At 39.9% G+C, this 20,144-nt stretch overlaps 2 protein-coding genes across 2 annotated transcripts; both read left to right on the forward strand.

Annotated features, from left to right (window-relative positions):
• Window positions 1-1,308: 1,308 nt before the first annotated feature.
• On the forward strand, window positions 1,309-6,679 carry simc1 (SUMO interacting motifs containing 1). Its single transcript, XM_083891814.1, has 10 exons — window positions 1,309-1,685; window positions 2,544-2,987; window positions 3,075-3,322; window positions 3,419-3,488; window positions 4,296-4,456; window positions 4,656-4,748; window positions 4,870-5,001; window positions 5,830-5,992; window positions 6,195-6,279; window positions 6,429-6,679. Exons 1-10 carry the CDS (start codon window positions 1,554-1,556, stop codon window positions 6,638-6,640), a joined length of 1,740 nt encoding a protein of 579 aa, XP_083747940.1. The 5' UTR covers window positions 1,309-1,553; the 3' UTR covers window positions 6,641-6,679.
• A 1,560-nt stretch (window positions 6,680-8,239) lies between these two features.
• LOC310928991 (CCR4-NOT transcription complex subunit 6) lies at window positions 8,240-18,941 on the forward strand (the record flags this gene model as incomplete). The annotated part of the gene is made up of 11 exons (XM_083891673.1): window positions 8,240-8,360; window positions 9,601-9,787; window positions 11,443-11,528; window positions 11,626-11,730; window positions 12,040-12,108; window positions 12,375-12,532; window positions 13,035-13,189; window positions 16,326-16,480; window positions 16,686-16,919; window positions 17,768-17,970; window positions 18,726-18,941. The coding sequence occupies exons 1-11, from the start codon at window positions 8,249-8,251 to the stop codon at window positions 18,939-18,941; spliced, it is 1,680 nt and encodes a 559-aa protein (XP_083747799.1). The 5' UTR covers window positions 8,240-8,248.
• Between the last annotated feature and the right edge of the window lie 1,203 nt (window positions 18,942-20,144).

The following is a 20,144-nucleotide window of genomic DNA, read 5'->3' on the forward strand; positions in this document are numbered from 1 at the left end:
ACTGTCACTGTCTGTTTACATGTGGGATAGCAAAGGACACACAGTAAAAACGTGTGTATCTTGTTTTCTTTGTGTGTGTCTTAAGTATTAAAAATCATCTGTCTTATATTGGTTTAGTACTTACTTACTGTCTCAGGGAGGAGTTTTATTGTTATTTGGGCTTAATGTAACAAATGAGGCGTAAAAAAAACATATTTTTTAAGGAAACCAATAGGACCAATATTTAGTAATAAATAATTTAAATATTCAATGTATAATTATACAATATTCATATCAGTTTTCCCGTTATCTGTCTAAATTCATAATCGTGATAACACTCAGGTTAGTAATTATATTAATGGTGACTCTGGTATCACACCAGTGCACACTTGTTTGAAAAAAGTATTTTCTAACTCATTGTTAATCTACAATTGTGCTCTATTATGCAACAGTGTAGCAGAAGGATAAAGCCATAACACCTGAAAGCAAATATGGACGTTGTGTTATCACCTAAAACCAAATACAGCTGTATTCTATTTTTTTTTTTCTGACCACAGGGCTGTTTATATGACTTCGAAATAAAGGCCTGGAAAAATATTGTCATTTTGATGAATTCCTGGCTTTAAATTGTCAGCTTTGTTGTATGAAATGATTATGTACATTAACCCTTTAAGGTACGCACCAAGAAAAAAGCAAAAGCATTTTTCATTATTTTATTTTATTTACTAATGATAACAATAAAGTGAATTTAGACCCTACAGTATTTCAGATACAGGCCTCTACCAAACGGTTGAGACGCCTGTTCATAATAAACCTGGTTTGCATAATTCATAAAGTACAACATTTAGAACAAGTCGCATTAAGTGTTAGTGAGTTCAGCTTGATGCATTTTTCAATGAGATATAGTGACTTAAAGTGAGGTCGACCAAATGGTTGAGTAGTACCTTAAAGGGTTAAGCTTGAGTTAATTTGTTGTTGGGAATGAGGTGGACAAAGTCCTTAAAGTGAGTTTGAATGAATTGTGTGGGTGAAAACTCAATAAAAGTGTGGCAAATTAATTGGAACAATTTATTTTCTACATGTTATATATCTGTTTCTACAGATGTATATGAACACCGACCCACTGAGTGTAATAAATATCAAGAAAGATGAATGAAACGTGAATTTACAGGGTAAACAAATCTATTTTAGGAAAAAGATGACGACCGTGCAGCAGGTGGCGATGTTTGGCCGCTTGTGCTGTGTCATCTGACCAATACCACAGAAGAAGAGAGAAACCGGAAAAGCTCAACGTCACGCGACGCGTCATACGTTCCTGTCATTCGAGTTCTCTAAACATGACTTAAAACGTGTGCCTTTTGGATTTATTACTGAATTAAACCAGCTGAGTGACGGTAACTTGGAAAAAAATACAACCGAACTCCAACCTCTCGGCGACGCCACGTTCATGTAACAGAAGGTATCACCAAGGAAATGCCACAAGTACTAATGTTGACTGTCATGGGCCTGCTAGTAACGTGGCAGCAAAGATTATCCGCAGAAAGTTCGTGTCACCTGGAGTTTAAAGAGGAGAAATGGATGATGTGATCTGCCTCAGCTCTGACGAATCTGATGTGGAAATCGTCGGCTCGTCGACGGAGACTGAGCCGCTGCTCCTCACGTCTGTACGGGCTGACGTCAGCGCTGTGAGCGACCGTCTCCCACCGGTGAGATAACAAATAAACTCGTGCTTAACGCTTAAGCTCTAAAAATCCTCTCATAAGGCTGCCGAGAAAGTGAGATAAATAGCCTTCTGCAACTACAAAAGCAACGGCAGACGTTTCGGCGTAGGGATATTCTCTGGATTATTAGAGTTTTTCCTTTTATGCTCTTGAATATGTTCCTTTGTTTATGGCTTTGTTTACTACAAAGCACAACAATCAAAAAAACTACACAGACAGACACACAGTGAGAGGACACACAGTTTTCAAAGTGAGTCAGTACATGTTTTTAGTTAATTTAGTAGTAAACTTTAGTAGTTTAGTAAATAAATCATACAAACAGGACTCCAGTGTCAGAATAGACTTGTTATACAGGCACTGTCTTATTAAAGATGACAGGCAAGGTTCATGACACAAATTACTATATAAATAATAATAAAAAAAAACAGATTATTTGTACATAATATCATGTTGGCGAATGGCAACCCAAAACAAATCTCCTATGACCCTGTGGTCCTAATGAATTTTCTGTGAATGATCAAGTTAGAATTACAAAATTATGTTTGCCTAAATTAAAAGGAAAAATTGAAAATAATACTAGGTAATAAATACAAAATCAATACCTGGAGGAAAACGTGTTGCTCATAGACTGGAGTAGTGGTGCACTTCAGCCTCTAGTGACGGAAATGAGTATTACAAAAACAGGCACTGATGTGTGTTCAGTGCCTGAAGATAAACTGACGTTTGAATATTTGAGTCATTCCTCTGCCTCTTGATTATTCGTATGTTTAATCATATTAGACAAGCAGCCATATTATTTAATGACCTCTTTTTTTCTGTTTACTTTTCCCTCTTCAAACTCAGATATCACATCGGTCATCATGCCGCTCACCCTACACAAAACTGGAACCCTCTGATCTTGAACCAATGCCACACAAATGCCCTGTATCCCATGACCTGAAGAGCCAAGTCCATCCGTCACCCACACCCGGAGATAAACCAGCTGAAAACATGTTTGAGTTGGACACGTTAAAGGTTGAAAGGTCCTCAAAAAGTCCTGACTTATCGTGCTGCAGCGTTCGTGGTCAGTCCCCTACAACAGTGTTGAACAGTGAGGACACGGATGAGGCATATTGCAAGTTTATAGAAAATAACAGTCCACCATCTTTGGTCTGGCATGACGAGAACGATGAGGGTAATGAAGAGAGCAGATTTGATTTGGACTTCAGGGCGACCAGTCAAGAGGACAGGCATTTTGTGTGCCCTGTTGCACTGAGGAAAATAATGTCCGGACCATGTCGAGCTCTGGTAAGAGGTTATTCTCCAGTTCTTTGTATTAGTAGTTAATTCATTACAAACCTCACATGGCAACTACTCTCTTATGATTTTTTTCAGAGTGGTGTTATAGACAATGGTTTTGAAACTCCACAAGTGCTGAGTCGTCAAAACCTGAGCTTGGTTTACATTGCTATGGAAGAAAACTACCCAGAGGGCACTTTGCAGCTCTTGTCTGATCTACTCCAGCCTGGTTATTATTCACCGAGAGATATCACTACCCATCTCCTGCACAACATTCTGCTCAACCCGCAGTATCCCCATTACCTGTGCGTGCAAGCATTCAACTTGTTGATGAGGACACAGAGGTGATGGAACCATCAAAATGAATAGTATTATAAGTATTATTTATAGCGTTTCATCTGGATTTTAATACATTTTCTCTTCTGTCCTCGCATATTCAGACACCACATGGCTGATAAAAACACAGTTCCATGGGACTGGGAAATGTTGACCACATTCATGGCCAATCAGGTACTTCCCCCAGCCACACAAATATGAGAATAAAGATGGGTGATAAATCAGTGTCAGGTTCAAACAGTATTGTTGAACACCATACTGGCCGGCCCAAAGAGGGAGCCTCAAGCAAAAGGTGTTCACTCGTGAATAAAGTCAATAAGTCATTTCAGTGTGTTGTGTTTTTTTAACTTTTTTTGCTCACCCAAAAATATGAGGTCACCTGACTACTTAAATACATTAATAACTTTTTGGGGACAAATTTACAAAATGATGCTTGAGTTAATTAGGCTCAAATTGTGAAAGAATGATTCAGGGAGCGAGACATCAGTGCAGGCATTTGCCCAATGGTTCTCAAAGTGCAGCCCGCGGGCCAATGGCGGCCCGCAAAACATTTCTGGCGGCCCGCAATGAATAACAGTTGATAATTTTAATCCATTAGCCCCACTGAGAATCTTTGGGATGGAATGGAGAAGACATACTGTGGTTTAAATCTTCTGTCATCAATACAAGATCTTGGTTAAAATTTACCATCGAGTTAAATAAATATTGTGCCATTGCATAAGTTTATCAAAACCATTCCATGGCAATCAAGCTAAAAAATGTGTTTTTTCAACTATGCTATTAGGCTAAAGATATGATAATCTGCAAATGTGTAAGCAACAAAAGAGTTGCATTATGCACAGTATAAGTCCACTATTGGAAAATATAGAAGTAATTGTTTTCTTCATGGTGGTCTGCCTTACTATGCAGACATATTTCCAGCTAAACACCATTTTTCTTATTTCAATAAACTCACATGCGATGACTTACCTGTTTTGTTAGGACTCTACAAAGAGACATCGGTGTGAAGTTGTGTGCATGTTCCTGGACTACGTTGTACAAACATTGGAGGATGACTTTCATGCCAAACTCTCAATTTCTGATCTCAATCAGTCGATCGCCAAATGTGTGTTGTCGTGTGATCTGCAGTTTCCTCGAGTTAGGTGAGTTAGTTAACCAGGAAATAACTTTGGACTCAATATGCAGTTTAATTTTACAATACTATTACACCTAATACACATAGTGAAAATTCAAAAAGCACATTTTCTTTGTCATACAGTTTCAGGTTTTAGGAGATGTCGCTATTGTTGTTTCTAATTTTTACAATAATGTGTATAGATGGGGTGTTTGTTTCTTTTTCAGGGATGTCATCAAGTGGCTTTTTTCTGCTATTATAAATTCTGAAAAGTTTGGGGAGAGTAAAGAAACAGCCAGAGAGAGAGATGAACAAACCAGGTGAATTATTATAATATAATGTAATAATCTAATGTATGTATTTACCCTCATTCACATTATGTACTTGCAACATGTCTGTCCAAGTGCACAAACCCTGCTTTGGGCCCTTTCTCTCCCGCAGAATGGTGTCCATCTTTCAGAGGATGCTGTCTCTGGCTCTGGAGGTCGACTGCTCTCCAACTCTCAGCTCTATAAAGCTGTCCGAGGAGCTCTTCCATTTGCTCATCGGCAACTTGCCTTCGCGGGCTTACAGGTGAGGACAGATGACAACGCTCTCCAGGTTTCAATATTCACTAGGGAAAGAGTAACATTTTATTTTATTCTGTATGGTTATATATATATATATATATATATTTTTTTTTATTTTTTTTTGAATTAGTTTCCAACTGCATCAGATTTACGAGTGAACAAAATATTGTTTCCTAACCTGCTCTGTGTGTCAGTAAAGACACTGATGTGCTGCTTGTTTGAGAAACCATAAACATTTATGTGGAAGCTTCACAGTCTTACTTTGTTTTTAGATTTTAATGCATGGATTTACCCTGACTATTAGCTATTGCTAGATTGTAAGATAACTTGGTTATTCTTACAGTAGCCCAATAGGCAAGGCAGCTTGATTTGTAGGGCACATTTACACAGGGGGAACTCCATATCATCTAATAAGTAAGAGAGAGAAAGAAAACAAAAAGCTAGGCTAAAACAGAACACTTTATGTTATACTATGAATTATAAAGCGCTACAGCAGATCATTTTAATCATTTTAAATGCAGATGTACCTAATAACATACATTATTTTGCTTTTCAAAAACCAGTTTAAAACTAGGAAAGGACTCGGAGAGCGCAGACCTCCACCAAGGCAGCTCAGCCCCCCACGGATCACACCCAAAATTGAATCACTTGTTTCTGGTCCTATTGCGGATCTGAAATTTCATCCAAATCTGTCTGTGACTTTACGAGTTATGTTGCTAACAGACAGACAAGCAAACAGCTCCTTGGTGGAGGGCAATAATATTATTACTCCAGTGGCGCAATGTGATGTGTTTTCCAAGCCGTCGTTGACTGATGTCTTTCCACCTCCCAGGATGTTGTTGCTAGAGAGTCTGCAGAGCAAGCAGCTGAGATGTAAGCTTCTGCAACTACTGCTGGACTATTCATGCCCTCAGAAACCCCCAGAAAAACTGCCCATGTCACTTAGTCTGCTGCTTCACTTTATGAAGAACTGCGCTCTGGCACCAGACCCCATGGTGAATATAACACTTGTTAAATTTCACATTTTCACATCTTAAGATTTTCAGCCAGCCTTCTCATGTGTAGTGATACTAGTCTGAGAAATGTATAAATAAGGAATTTAAGATGCTTCTTCAGTTTATTTTTGTGAACTTAAATGTATTGGTAGTTTGCAGCAATAAACTATTTTAATGTGATAGAGCTGATTTTATTATTCAGGATGGTACTGAAAGGTGGAAAAGGTGGGAAGAGTTGGTCCATCTTCTGTGGATGTTGCTACTCAGCTACAACAAAGCAATGACAGGTGACATGTTTTCTCATACATATACACACATGACAGTACGCTTCACAGCATTTTTGAGCGATGGCATATTTGGGATATGGTGGTGGGGATGTAAGTAAATGTAACCCCACGCTGATGTATTCTTAACTTCTTTCATCTTTTATACCTAGGCTATCTGTGCAGCTCAGTCAGTGAACAAAGCGGTAGACGTGGCAATATGGCCTACAGGCTACATGATAATGTATCCAAGTCAGCCATTCGTGAAGCTGTAAATGCCTTCCTGTCCAGATCCCAGGCTGACATTGGTAATTTGTTACCTGTCCATGTGGATGAGTCTCTCAACTATCTACAGGATCACCTGCTAGATGTCTGTCAGTGCTGAATATAACAATCTCACATGTATGTACATTTTCTCTTGGAAGACCTGTAAAGCATTCAGTTGTTTATATTTTTGTATTGTTCATTCATTAATGAATTATATTGTGTGTTTGTGTTTTTAATAAATGTTCGTCATCGGTTTGTTTTGTATTATATTGTCCTACAGTGAACAGACAACCCATTACATAAAAATTGTCTTCAAGGGATACAGATCAAACCATAACATATTCACTATTATAGTCTGTTAAATAATATAAACTGCTTTTTCTGCAAACACTGTCTAATTTCATTAGCCACAATACACTTAATTATAGTGCCGTAGTCATTTCTCATGGTCCATCACTGATCTCTCAGGGATTTTATTTACTCTGGTTCAACAGCTGGTTGGATCGTCTGCACGCTGACCAATAGGATCGAGCGCTGTTATCGGCAGAGGGAAAAAAATCCTTACAGTCGCCATGATACAGCAGCGGAAACGGCTGAGAAGTAGCTAGAAAACAAAAGAGAACACGCAGTCCTCGCGATTTGGTATGCTCTTGCAGGTAAAAGTGCGATTTTAAATTGGAAGGCTGAAGTAGCTTCAGCACAATCTTGTCTACACGATGAAAGCGCCGTGGTAAATGTCGGAAGTAGAGCTTCTAATACACGGAAGTCGGCTCAGTCTCGTATCGTTTTTATCTGTTAGGGTTTAGCCAGCAAGCTAACTGAAGCTAGGCTAGGTAGCTCGCGGAGACTCGCAGACCCATCATTGTACACCGCTGTGAGCTCGTTTACTTTCTGTTTATCTCAACGATTGTGATTTTTGCTGCTTGGGGCTAGCTAGTTGCAGCTTACCAATGCGCTGTGTCGCGGCCTAGTGTCAGTGCTTTTGCTATTTGTAAACAACAATTTTACCTTTATATGTGTATGTCAAATTAAATTAGTTTCGCTAACCAACATGGACACGGTGCGCTGGTCTGCTATTCGTGACATTTTACTAACTTTGCTTGTCAGTTTCCACCTTGCTAGGTAGCAATGTAGCTAGGGTTAGCCATTTAGCGTTGGTTGTGTACATAACAGCCATCTACTTAGGTTCAGCTAAGCCATGCTAATCGCTAGCGACAACGAGGAAAAATTCGGCTAACTCCAGCTAGCAGTTGCTGTTTTTCTAATCAGAAAAACACAATTTAGTCGTTTTTTAAAGTGGCGTTTCACACAGTCGTGAACAGCTCTGATAATCAAGTAATGCATTGCAATATCGTCCTACTTTTTCAGATTTTAATGGTGATTATTATGTAACTGTTTAATCCAGCCTTCTCAGAAAGACGTTGAACTGTCAGTTAATTGTACCGACTTTGAAGCGAGCGATAACGATTCACTACTTTAAAGCATATTTTGGGCTAAACGTTATTTCTAGTAGAACGGGGATATTTGATAATTTAGCTGTGCAATAGTATAAAATGCACGTACACTCAAATGTGATTATCTCGTTAGCCACATACGTCACTTAATTATCAAGGTTCTCCAACTCCGGGTGTCTGGCCAAAATGACTGAATTGATTGCTGACAACTGGCACATGCTGTCATCTTATGTAACGTTTAAAATCCAAATGAATTGTGTAGTGTTATAGGAATGCCCAAGGAAAAATATGACCCGCCGGATCCCAGGCGGATGTACACAATCATGTCCACCGAGGAAGCATCCAACGGGAAGAAGTCATACTGGGCTGAGCTGGAAATCAGTGGTAAGTATCGAAAGAGTTCTCCACTTATGTAGGTGAAGTAGTTGTAATGAAGTGACAGTAAATACACGCACTTGACATGGCAGTAGACCATGTTCACATTTAAATGACCCATTTAGTCTATTGATGTGACGCCATCTGTATGTTTGACTCTGTGGAAACAAAAATTTAATTGTCAAGTCGATTGCTGTTTTTAAATCAAAATTGTCTCGTGGTGGTAGATCTGACATACACTCACCGGCCTCTTCATTAGCTACACATGACCCACAGGGGTTACACCTGGTGTGGTTTTCAGCTGTTGAAGCCCATCCACTTCACGGTTTTGGTGCTATCTGCCTTGAGCTTCTGCATAGCACGTCACATGTTGTCACATGTGTTATTTGAGTTGGTGTTGCCTTTCTACAATTTTGAAACACCGTGACCATTCTCTTCATTGGCATGGTATGAATTCATTGGAGCCAACTCACTGGATAGTTCCTCTCTTTCCAACCATTCTTTGTAAAACCGAGAGAGGGTTGTGTGTGAAAATCCCAGTAGATTTAGAATAACCAGATATCTTAAATGTAATATTTCTTGTAAATTGAATCTGTAGCAACTGGACTTAAAGATTTAAAAAAAAAAATGTGTTTTGAAATATTGGAGAACCATGACCTGGATTAAGGAGAATCTACACCGTTGTATATCTTTGTATATTTACTCAATCTATTTGTCATTAATTGTTCTTGAACTGCACAAACAAGATGCACCACTTTGGTGCAGCACATGGAACCATACAGACCAGCAGCTAGGAATATTTTTTTTCTACAATAACTTGCCAATTATATTCTTGGTTAAATATTTTGTCAGTAAGTTTTAATTTCAGTGAGATGTCTTCAAATATGTTTTAGCCAGTTTCAAAACCCAAAGATTCACTCTCACAAAAGAGCAAAACCAAAAGCACATAACCCATGATTAAATCTGAAAAACAAACAGTAACTTTTGGTTTCGGGTACTTTTCATTCAGACAGTTTTGTTAGTTAGATTACCTTGTTATCCACTAAACTCACTGCATGTTGAAATTAATCTCTGTTGAAATGTCTTATCCAATATGGTCATGTCTTTTGATATGTTTTCCATTTAGCTTTAAGTGTTTTTTAAATTGTTCCCAGGCATCATAACTATCGTTGTGCTAACAATGAATACAGGAAGTATAAGTTTGATCCTTAAACCTAAATCTCTTGTTTGTGTGTTTTCTCCCTGTAAGGCCGTGTAAGGAGTCTCAGCACAGCCCTGTGGTCTCTCACCCACCTCACTGCCCTGCATCTAAGTGACAACTCATTGTCACGCATCCCACCAGACATTGCCAAATTACACAACTTGGTGTACCTGGATCTGTCATCCAATAAGATCAGGAGCCTGCCGTCAGAGCTTGGCAACATGGTGTCTCTCAGGTAAGGTGTGTCAGGCAATGTAAAAAAAAAACACCTTTAATGTGGGCATGATATCAAAGAGCCGCAGGATTCATTTTGATTTTTGTTTTCATTTCATCAAGGAGTCAAGTGTTGCATAGCCAGTCCAAACAGGAACTGGGCTATCACCTTTTAATATAGCTTGGTGAAACTAGCCAGTTAACATAACTGTGGAAATGAGCAAAATCAAGAGTTGCGGTGAGATGAAAATTCCCCAACTGGCTTTGATGTGGAGCTAAACGGAGCAGTTGTGGTTCGAACATGTGAATCGTGTGGCGGTATTGTGGTGTCTGTCTGCAGTCTTAAAAGGGTTCAAGTCCAATACAGGAATGGCAAACTGTTAATGATAAAAAAAAATATACCCATATTTTATTCAGTTACTTCACTGTAGAGCTGTGAACTCTCATTTTATAATACACACTAGGGCTACAACTAATGATTATTTTCATAATCAGTTAATCTTTACATAATTTTATCTGGTAATCCAGTATTTGGTGCCATATAGTATTGCTGGTTTGCACCCCTGTTTTGGCCCTTTCTGTGTTTGCATTTTCTACCTTTGTGTGTGTGGGTTTGCTCCGGAATCCTCCCGCAGTCCAAAACATGCAGAGGGGTTAATTGGGCACTCTAAATTGACCATCGGTGTGAATGTGGGAGTGAATGGTTGTTGTTCCTGCTGTGTTCCCCCCCCTGTGATTGACTCGAGCACCCTCATGTGGAGGTTGACCAGTTGACAATGAAAGAATCAAGTGTTTGTTTGGTCCCAAAACTTCTAAATGATTTTCGATTTTCTCAAATGCTTCATTTTGTCCACTAGCCATGATTAATCAATTTGATCATAGGGAGCAAAGAAAATATTCACATTTAAGAATTTGAAGTCAGACGGGTTGTTATAGCTTAAAAAGCACTTGAATCAAGAAATCGATATTCAAAGTAGTTAAAGATTAAATTTGTTTTTTATCGAATCAATTTATTGTTGCAACACACACACACGCTTGGCTTTGTGTCAACCATCAAAAAGTCCATTAAATTTTTACCATGGCATAACACAAGTAGTATCTACTGCAAATTTCACTGTCTCCACAGTGGTGCTTTTAGACTGAACTCCTGCCCTCTCTGTGGCTAATCACACATTCACAGTATTTACAAGGGCTGCATGATTAATCATTTTTCAAATCGAAATCACAGTATGAAACAATTAGCAACTCGCAAAGGTTGCCGTTTAATTGTTCTGTATTTTATGCAAGTTAAAAACAAATTAATACCTCTGTGTTGCAGTGTGTAGAATTAGGGGCTTCATCAACCGAAATTGCAACCATCCTACTTTTGTAGCTTATATTCATTGTTGTAAATGTATTCATTTGATGGTATTATTCAACTTCAATCCTACATTCTCCACAATGGTCCTTGCATGCTTTTATGGTGTCATGTGGTAATGCTTGTTCATGTTTTTAAATTATTGCACTGCAAATGTTGAACTGAAACTGACTCCTAAAAAATGTATAATGCAAATTAAATCGCATTTCACATTTTCCCACCTCCTTGATGAGAACTATTTGGCAAACAAAGCTTTTTAACAAAGATGGGTTTTGTCAGTGCTGGTTTCTAATGATCAAATCCCCTTATGTCTACCACAGGGAACTGCTTTTAAATAACAACCAGTTGCGGGTTCTGCCATTTGAATTGGGCAAACTGTTTCAGTTACAAACACTGGGGTTGAAAGGTGAGTGGCTTATATATGTGTTTTGTAGCCATTCCTGCCTTGAAATCCCATTGGTTTCTTGGCAATGATTCAATCTGGTTTGATTTTCCTTCACCAGGAAACCCACTTGCACAAGAAATTATGAGCCTCTACCAGGAACCTGATGGCACGCGGAGACTGCTCAATTACTTGTTAGACAATCTGGCAGGGGCTATCAAACGCTGTAAGTACCCTCTATGTCTTGCGGGTTTCGATGCTGGGACAAGAATTGCATGCAGAAGTTTTTCCTTATTTCCCCGATTCATGGGTTCATCATTATATATATATATATATATATATATATATATATATATATATATATATATATATATATATATATATATATATATATATATATATATATATATATATATATATATATATATATATACTGTGGATGGGGAGGAAAGTGTGAAACCAGCAGTTAAATTGCCATTAACCTTGTTGAAATCATTATCTAATATGGAGTCGTCCTGTTTTTCCTTCTACTCAGTACCAACAGAGCAGCCCCCGGCTCGCTCATGGATCTCACTCCAGGAACCAGATCGTTCACGGGGCTCAGGTAAGGCTAACAGGGCAAAATATAATTGCTAACTATCAATCTAGAAATTAGTAGAATTTAAAAATATCCATTATGGATGGCTTGTTTTTTTATGAAATACAATACTTATTGCCAAGAAGTCCAAGCCTTGTTGTGAACAGAAACATTGCTTATTATAAAACATGTAGAAAAGAGAGTCTAACGCGTGGAGGAAGATGGTATTTTAGTCGCTTAATTATGTAAGTGTTTTAGTAATACATTTACATTTTGTCCATTTCTCCTCTCAGCACTGTTCTCTGTGATGTGCTACAATGTGCTGTGTGATAAGTACGCCACGCGACAACTGTATGGTTACTGTCCCTCCTGGGCTCTAAACTGGGATTACAGGAAGAAATCAATCATGCAGGAGATCATGGGCTGCAATGCAGATGTCATGAGTTTACAGGTGAGGGGTGATACACGAGTGTGGCTTTAATTTAGATTAATAAAACATTTTTTTTATTATAAATGCAGGTCAAATGAGATTTAAATAAATTGGTGTTGGCTACTGGATTGCTAGCATCACTTGGCCAGACAGCATGAAAGAAATGCCTGTAAATTGCCATGCAATCCAATAACCCTGGAAAAAAATGCTCCCTTTGTGAAATACTGGTTAGTGCTGACACTTTGTTTACAATGTGTGGTCATTTTCCTGGGATAGGATAAATGTTTGCAGCTTCCATTGTGAACTAATAATTACACCATTTGTGGATGTATTTAATGAAAGGATGTTATGTTTTGTTCGACTTGTTTTTGTGTTATTTATGTTATATATTTGGATATATATCGTTTTTGTTTCTCACTTGAAGAAAGAGGTTGACTGTTTCCTTTCCTACTTGCTTGTTCTGTGTTTGTAAGTACAACTGCCAGTCATTTTAATGTACATTCTACCACTGTCTTTATTACAGGAAGTTGAGACCGAGCAGTACTACAATTTTTTCTTGCCTGAGCTGAAGGAGCAGGGATATGAGGGGTTCTTCAGTCCAAAATCACGAGCTAGGACGATGTCGGAGTCGGATCGTAAACACGTGGATGGATGTGCAATTTTCTACAGGACGGAAAAGTATGTATCTCCAGCTTTATAGTTATTATACATACATGTTACTGTTGTCTTGCCTTGAAAATGTATCGTTTCTAGGGGTGTCACGGTATGAAAATTAAACCTCACGGTTATTGTGACCAACATTATCGCGGTTTTTGGTATTATCGCGGTATTTTTTAAAAAAGTGTGTGAATATGTTCAGAAAGCATTGATAGTCCTAAAAGCCATGCATTTTTAATATGCTGGCGGTGGGTGCTGCAGCTGTACTATCATGTTAACATTATTGACACAGTATTGTGTGGCGATCTCACATTCCAGAGCTTTTGTTGCTTTTTCAGCCAATCGGCTGACAGAGAATACACATGGCTAATTAATATGCACGCAGAGAGAGCGAAGAGGGGAGAGATAGTGCCTGGAACTTTCCTGTGTGCAGTGTGTGTGTGTGTGTGTGTGTGCAGTGCGAAATTAAAGCATGATTGTCAAGAAAGCAGTCATCAACAAAAGCTTTGTTTGACAAAGGAAGGCAAGGAGAACAGGACAATAATCGTCTGTGGCTGAACATCTAGAAAGCACAGAGACTGCTGGTGTGTGGACTGTTAGCATTTAAGCTAGCGATCTTTATGCTAACGTGTTAGCAGACTTCTTCGTCACAAAAACAACAAACAGATGGATTATTCAGCAGCTGAAAGAGAGCAGGACACACGCGGTAGTTGTCTGAGATGATGACGTGACGCCAGTACCGCGCTATACTGTTATGGGTGAGTTTTCATATACGTATATGTCCTGAGGGCTGTCGTCTCCTCCTTCGGCCATGATTCCAGCTTCGATAAAGTTTGAACATCAGGTTGTAGGCTACAGAGTGCGCCTGCACGGCAACTTCAGCAGACGAAGACGCTGGAAAGGCTCACGGTGCCTACACCGCGGGCGCGGTTATTCACCGAGATAAAAAATTACATTACAGTAGTAATGAAGACGAAATGAAGACGGTAATTATTATCGTCAAAAATGTTATCGCGGTTTACCGTTACACCGTTAACCGTGACATCCCTAATCGTTTAAAAAAAAAAAAAATTCATGGTTAAACGCTGATAAAGATATTCCAAAATTACATTACAGTAGTTTTCCCAGAGTCAGAAATGAATAAATCTTTTAAGATAGACGTTAAATTAAGGAGTGTTTGGATTCAACTGATTCAATTAGTGTGTAAGCTTTCAAATAACATAATCATCACGACAGGTGACCAGAAATGTACTAATACAAAATAAATGGACGTGAGGTAAGGGTGCTCCCACGGTGTTGGAGATTAAAAAGCTCTTATGTATCACATTGGGATGCCATACAATGCAGTGGCACTTTGAGGAAAATCCAAAATACTGTTCTGCTGTGTATATACTGGAGTGAAACAGTTCACTAAACACATCTGTCCCATTTTATGCTGTTTGTTCATGACGGAACATAAAAGACGCACAGAGACATGTAGGGTAGTGACCGAGATGACGTTTGGTACGGACGAATGTAAAACGGTATAAATGGGCCTGCGCCAGTAAGCCAGGGAAGGGTTTTTTTTTTTTTTTTTTTTTCATTTGATACGAGCCAAAGCGTAGGCGTTTGAGTGCTGCAAGTCAGTTGTTTAAATGGCGAGAGCAGACACTGGAGGACGGACGTGGACGCACCAGCAGCATCTTTTTACGTTCTCCTGTGTGGGAGAATTTTAGAATTTCGTGTTATGGCAGCCGTAAGAAGGTGGTGGGTTAAAATTGCAATATAATAATAATAATAATAATATAATAACAATAATAGTCACCTGATCTGGCGCTCCATCTTTATCTATTTCACTACACCAGTGTCTGAAGTATATGTGAGGAAGAGGAGGATGATGAGAGAGCAAATGATCTTATTGGGAATAAATCTGCCTCCCGTGAAAAGTCCATAGCTGACGTTGCTTGCCCTTTTTACACAACTGTACTTTAATGTTGGAAATAATGGTGTTGCTTTGTCCCGACATATTTCATGATTCATTTTTTTGTCATGCATCTCGTAAAAGATGTACAACTTGGTGTTTTGCGTCATTGCTTCATTGTTGAGCGTCTGAAGCACTCTTTGTCCCGCTGCCTCCCACTCTCTCTTTCACACGAGGGCCAGCAGATGATCAAACCGTCCATAATGTTTTACTGTCCTTTGACACTAAATCCACCGCCCTGTTGGTCGACTCTTCTCTCCTCACATAGGACTGCTGTTGTGATGTGACTGTGATATAACTGCAACATGTACTAATCCATTTTACCTGTGACCTAAAAGGTTTTAAATCAGGCTTTTAGCTAGAATTTTTTAAGAGGGTGTGTGTCCCCCCCAAAAAAAGTTAGTGAATCGATTACTTGACTAATTGGATAATAAATCACACAATTACTCAATGGCCCCTTTTTTAAGCTACTAGCTTTTTTTAGCTACCAGCTTTTCAGTTTACATTGGGTTTGTTTTGGGCAATACAATTAAAAACGTGATTGAAAAGTATTAGTTTAATAAACATTTCTACTGTTTAGGATACCTCTACAAAAGAAATGAAACTGCTTCATGGAAATATAATTTAAAATTTAAATCAAAGTGCTGATAGAAATACAAAAATCATGAACAACCTGACAAACAAACGTTTCCCTTCATAAAAAGAATGTAAAAGTGCACATGAGTTTTGTTCAGTGTTCCCACTACATGGTGTAAGATCAACGTCCTCCTGTGATATGTGATCTCAGCTTTGCAAATTTTACACCCGATTACTTTCCTTGGTTCTTCCAGAGTAAAATGCTATTCCTTTGATATTTGAACTGAGTGAGAGGGTATTAGCTCTGCATGTCCGACTCCCTGCAGTGCTGTGTAGAAAGCAAGATATCTCACTCTGTATTTAAAAAAGGATGCATGAAAAAGCTGTGTGATGACATAACCAATAATTAAATATGTCGGCGACTAATTTTATCATCGATTGATGTCCACTAATCGTCGCAGCCTTATTATTAGTTCAGGTATTTTTTATTTTTCCAGTAAACGTGAAATTATGTCCCATTTGCTCTTGTTTAATTTAATTCAGTCTGGTGAGCTGTGTGTGAATTGCGGCATGCTTGAAGAAGTTGAGTCTATTCCTTTGTCTCTCCTTGTTTATTTCCAGGTTCAGTGCAGTACAGAAACACACAGTGGAGTTTAACCAGCTGGCCATGGCTAACTCCGAGGGCTCAGAGGTTATGCTGAACAGGGTGATGACCAAGGACAACATCGGAGTAGCTGTACTGCTTGAGGTCCGCAAAGAGATGATGGAGCTCTCCTGTAAGTTAACACCTGATCATGATCTTTGGAAATTCTTATTTGGATGCTACATTTGTTTTTTTGCAATTAGCTTGTGCTGCTCCTTTTAAAAAGTATGAGACTTTGTATGAGACTGAAGTGAGTACAACGGATGACTGTTGTTTAAGTTCTTAGAAACTCAGAATTCCTGCTCCCTTTTCCCTGCTAATCATGTTCCTCCTTCCAGCTGGAAAGTCACTCCACGGCATGGAGAAGCAGCTGCTTCTGGTAGCCAATGCCCACATGCACTGGGACCCAGAGTACTCCGATGTTAAGCTCGTCCAGACCATGATGTTCCTGTCGGAGGTGAAGAGCATAGTGGACAAGGCTACACGCAGCCTGAAGTTGTCCTCTGTGTCTGGTGAAATTAATGCCATTCCACTGGTGCTGTGCGCTGACCTCAACTCTCTGCCTGACTCTGGTAAGTGAGCTGCGGTGTATCTGATGTTGTTTTCTTTTAATTTGGGTTGTTGGTGTTTCCCAGTATTTCATGGGTGTTGATGTGCCCTTGAGCAAATATGAAACCCAAACGTCTCTGGGTGAGTAGTTCCACCTATTGCTGCTCTGTCAATTTTCTTAAATAATAAAAAAAAAAACAGTGTTGGTTGGTTTGCAAATCTGATGTGTGCGAAACATTAAAGCACTTTTTTTTTGTCAGTTAAGGTTAGCATGTGATGGAAAATTAATCAGTTATGAACATCATTTCATCATACGTTGTACAAAAAATGTCAAAGCACTTGGCATATAAGTTTGCAAATATGAACTTTTTTGTTTAAACGAGTCTTGAGGCTCAATCAATCTTATTTTATATCGCACTTTTCATACATATAAAATGTAACACACAAACATCCCCACCCAGCCCCAATCCATCACATTTTCCCCACCCAGATACCTCCACACACCTTAAATGTAGCTAAAGGCTGAGGAACCACTAGGAAATATTGGGCATAGTTAAGAAAGATGTCGTAAATGATCAGAAAAGATATGATGGACCAAGACAATTAAGAGCAATGTAACGGCTGATGTTGACCTATACTTTTTTGGGAAGACATTGCAATAATCAATTCTACATGTGAGAACATCATCAGGAAAGGTCTCTGCGCTGGTTTGTGAAGAAAAGGCACATACTTTGAATTTTTAACTTGGAGTGACGCTGAATTCAAAATGTCTGCCTCTGGAAATTGTATGAACAGGGGACAGTCTTGAAAAAAGTGCCACTTGAGTTTTTGGAACCCGATTAGGACAATTTTCTCTCTCCCCGCCATGCAGGCGTAGTGGAGTACCTGAGTACTGGCGGAGTAGACTGCACCCACAAGGACTTCAAGGATCTCCGTTATAGCGACTGCCTGACCAAATTTAACTGCAATGGCAAGAACAGCACGGCCAACGGCAGGATCACCCATGGCTTCAAGCTGAAGACCGCTTACGAGAACGGCCTGATGCCTTACACCAACTACACCTTTGACTTCAAGGTAATTGATGTTTTAAACATGTGCACAGAAAGACGGATGCTTAACTTTAAACATACGTACACAAAGTGTAGATTAAGTGAGGTAAATACATGGAAGTGTATATGAGTTGTTGTGATAAATTGTTAAGCTACATTTTTATTTACTTAAGCAGCTGATTCCTAGATACAGGGGAGCTGGAAAGAGCAGGGCTAAAAGAATCTTAAGGAACTTTTAAAAAACTCGGCAACAGGTTCCCACATAGAAATAAGTGCCAGGAGCTGATGAGATGTGTTAGGTGTGCACAGTCTCACAAGATGTGCAGCTAAGAAACTAGTAAGTGTTTTGTCAAAAACATAATGGAACACATCGTTGGCACTGAATGTGTCAGACACTTTGCTGTGTGTTGGTCTCTCAGCGGAAGCAGCGGTAGAACAGTTTACTGCTGAGGGTGAAGATTAGGTAGAAGTGCAGCAGCAGCTGTGAGCGCTGCTAAGGTGTTGCTGGTCTCATGTTGTATGCTAGTCTGCCCTCTAGTGGGCAGAATGTACAACAACCACATGGTGTTCCATTCTAGTTGCCTTTAACGACTTCATCAGATTACCAGTCACCATTATTGTGAAAACACAATGGAGGCTTCACAGAACTGCAGCTTAATTTAATGAGTGTCAGAAGAGGTAAAAACATGTACAGCACTTACAGAGAGACTGACTGCCCCCAGCAGATTAGTCTCAGGAGAGATTTCTGGATATGTGACCCTTCTCTTTTTCTCCCCACAGGGTGTCATTGACTATATTTTCTACTCCAAGCCTAACCTGAACGTGCTGGGTATCTTAGGCCCACTGGACCCACACTGGCTCGTAGAGAACAATGTCAGCGGCTGCCCACACCCCCACATCCCCTCCGACCACTTCTCCCTCTTTGCTCAGCTGGAGCTGCTCCTGCCCAACTTGCCCTCCCAGGTTAACGGGCTCCATTTGCCTGCTCGCAGGTAGTGAGTCCCTGCCACACCACCAGGGGGGGACTGCGAACCACAGCCTCTCCCTTTTCGTCCTCCCACTACCAGCTCTTCCCTCCACCACAACGGAGGAGGAAGACTAAAAAAAACACAACCTGTAAAATAATCATACAGTGAGGTCTGGCCAACAGGGATTTCGTATAATGTTATAGATATTCTATTTTTTTCTTTCTTTTTTTTTTCTCTTTGTTTTTTTAACAGCTTGATTCAGTCCTTTTCGTGCATCATATTTTGTGTTTTGGACTCCTTTCCCCCATCCCCCTGCGAATTCACTCATCCACTTTGTCATCCAAACCTGAGGGGATGGTAGCTCTCACAGATTTGTCACACAGGGCGTTGTTTGGTTTCAGAGCCGGGGGGGCAGGGGGGGGGGGGATTGGGGATGACGAAATCTCCACAGCTGATGGTCTGCTTGTCTGTCTGTCCTGTATAAATCTAAAACCAGCAAAGACAGCAGACTCGTAACTCTCAGACCCAGATGTGGCCAGCCGGAGCAGCGTTTAGCTGACAGACGTGCAGGTGGATGGAGTGCAGCTCGCGCGAGGTGAGATTTTTTTTCTGCTGTCGTTCTGTGGTGCTGAGGCCTCTGTGTGCTCGAGGCCTCACATGGTGCTACAAGATAGTCTCCACCTCTGACTCTGGCCCTGGTTGCATTCGTTACCAAACGCACAAATGCCTCAAGAACCAGGCGTTCGAGAATTACATCCACCTGATTAGACATAAGCAGTATGTAGTGTTCATTTGACAAGGGAGGATGTTGTGAGCTGAACTGAGAGCAGCTACCATCCCTTTTTCGCAGACTATTTTACCCCAGCTTGTTTAGTTGGTTAGGCTAGTCCTGCGCTTAGGAGCTCATGTGGCCCACAAATCACCTTTTTTTTTGGGCGGGGCAAGGGGGTTTTAGGCTGATGGAGAAAGTGATGGAGGGACTACTGCAAACCTTTCCTTTATCTCGATTGCTTTTAGGCAAAGAGAGTGAGTAATGGCTGATACCAGGAGTAAAACCAGCATTCCTCTCACTGTCGGGAGTTGACGTCCAACTCCGCACATGCAAGCTTACACACAAACACTTACACACACACACACAGACTCACACGTACAGGTAATTTGAAGGCAGATCTGTAGCACTATCTCTGAGGCCAGTAGTGACTTTCCCCAGCCATAAATGACATACACAAAA

This window comes from Microchirus variegatus, assembly GCF_963457635.1.
Source record: "Microchirus variegatus genome assembly, chromosome: 6".
NCBI classification, from domain to species: Eukaryota; Metazoa; Chordata; class Actinopteri; order Pleuronectiformes; family Soleidae; genus Microchirus; species Microchirus variegatus.

What these genes read in the sequence shown, in the direction of transcription:
- simc1 (XM_083891814.1), top strand. Translation starts at nt 1,554, where the DNA reads ATGGATGATGTGATCTGCCTCAGCTCTGACGAATCTGATGTGGAAATC. An exon ending in TGAGCGACCGTCTCCCACCG is followed by an intron (nt 1,686 to 2,543) that starts GTGAGATAACAA and finishes CTTCAAACTCAG; the next exon opens with ATATCACATCGGTCATCATG. An exon ending in CTACAACAAAGCAATGACAG is followed by an intron (nt 6,280 to 6,428) that starts GTGACATGTTTT and finishes TTTTATACCTAG; the next exon opens with GCTATCTGTGCAGCTCAGTC.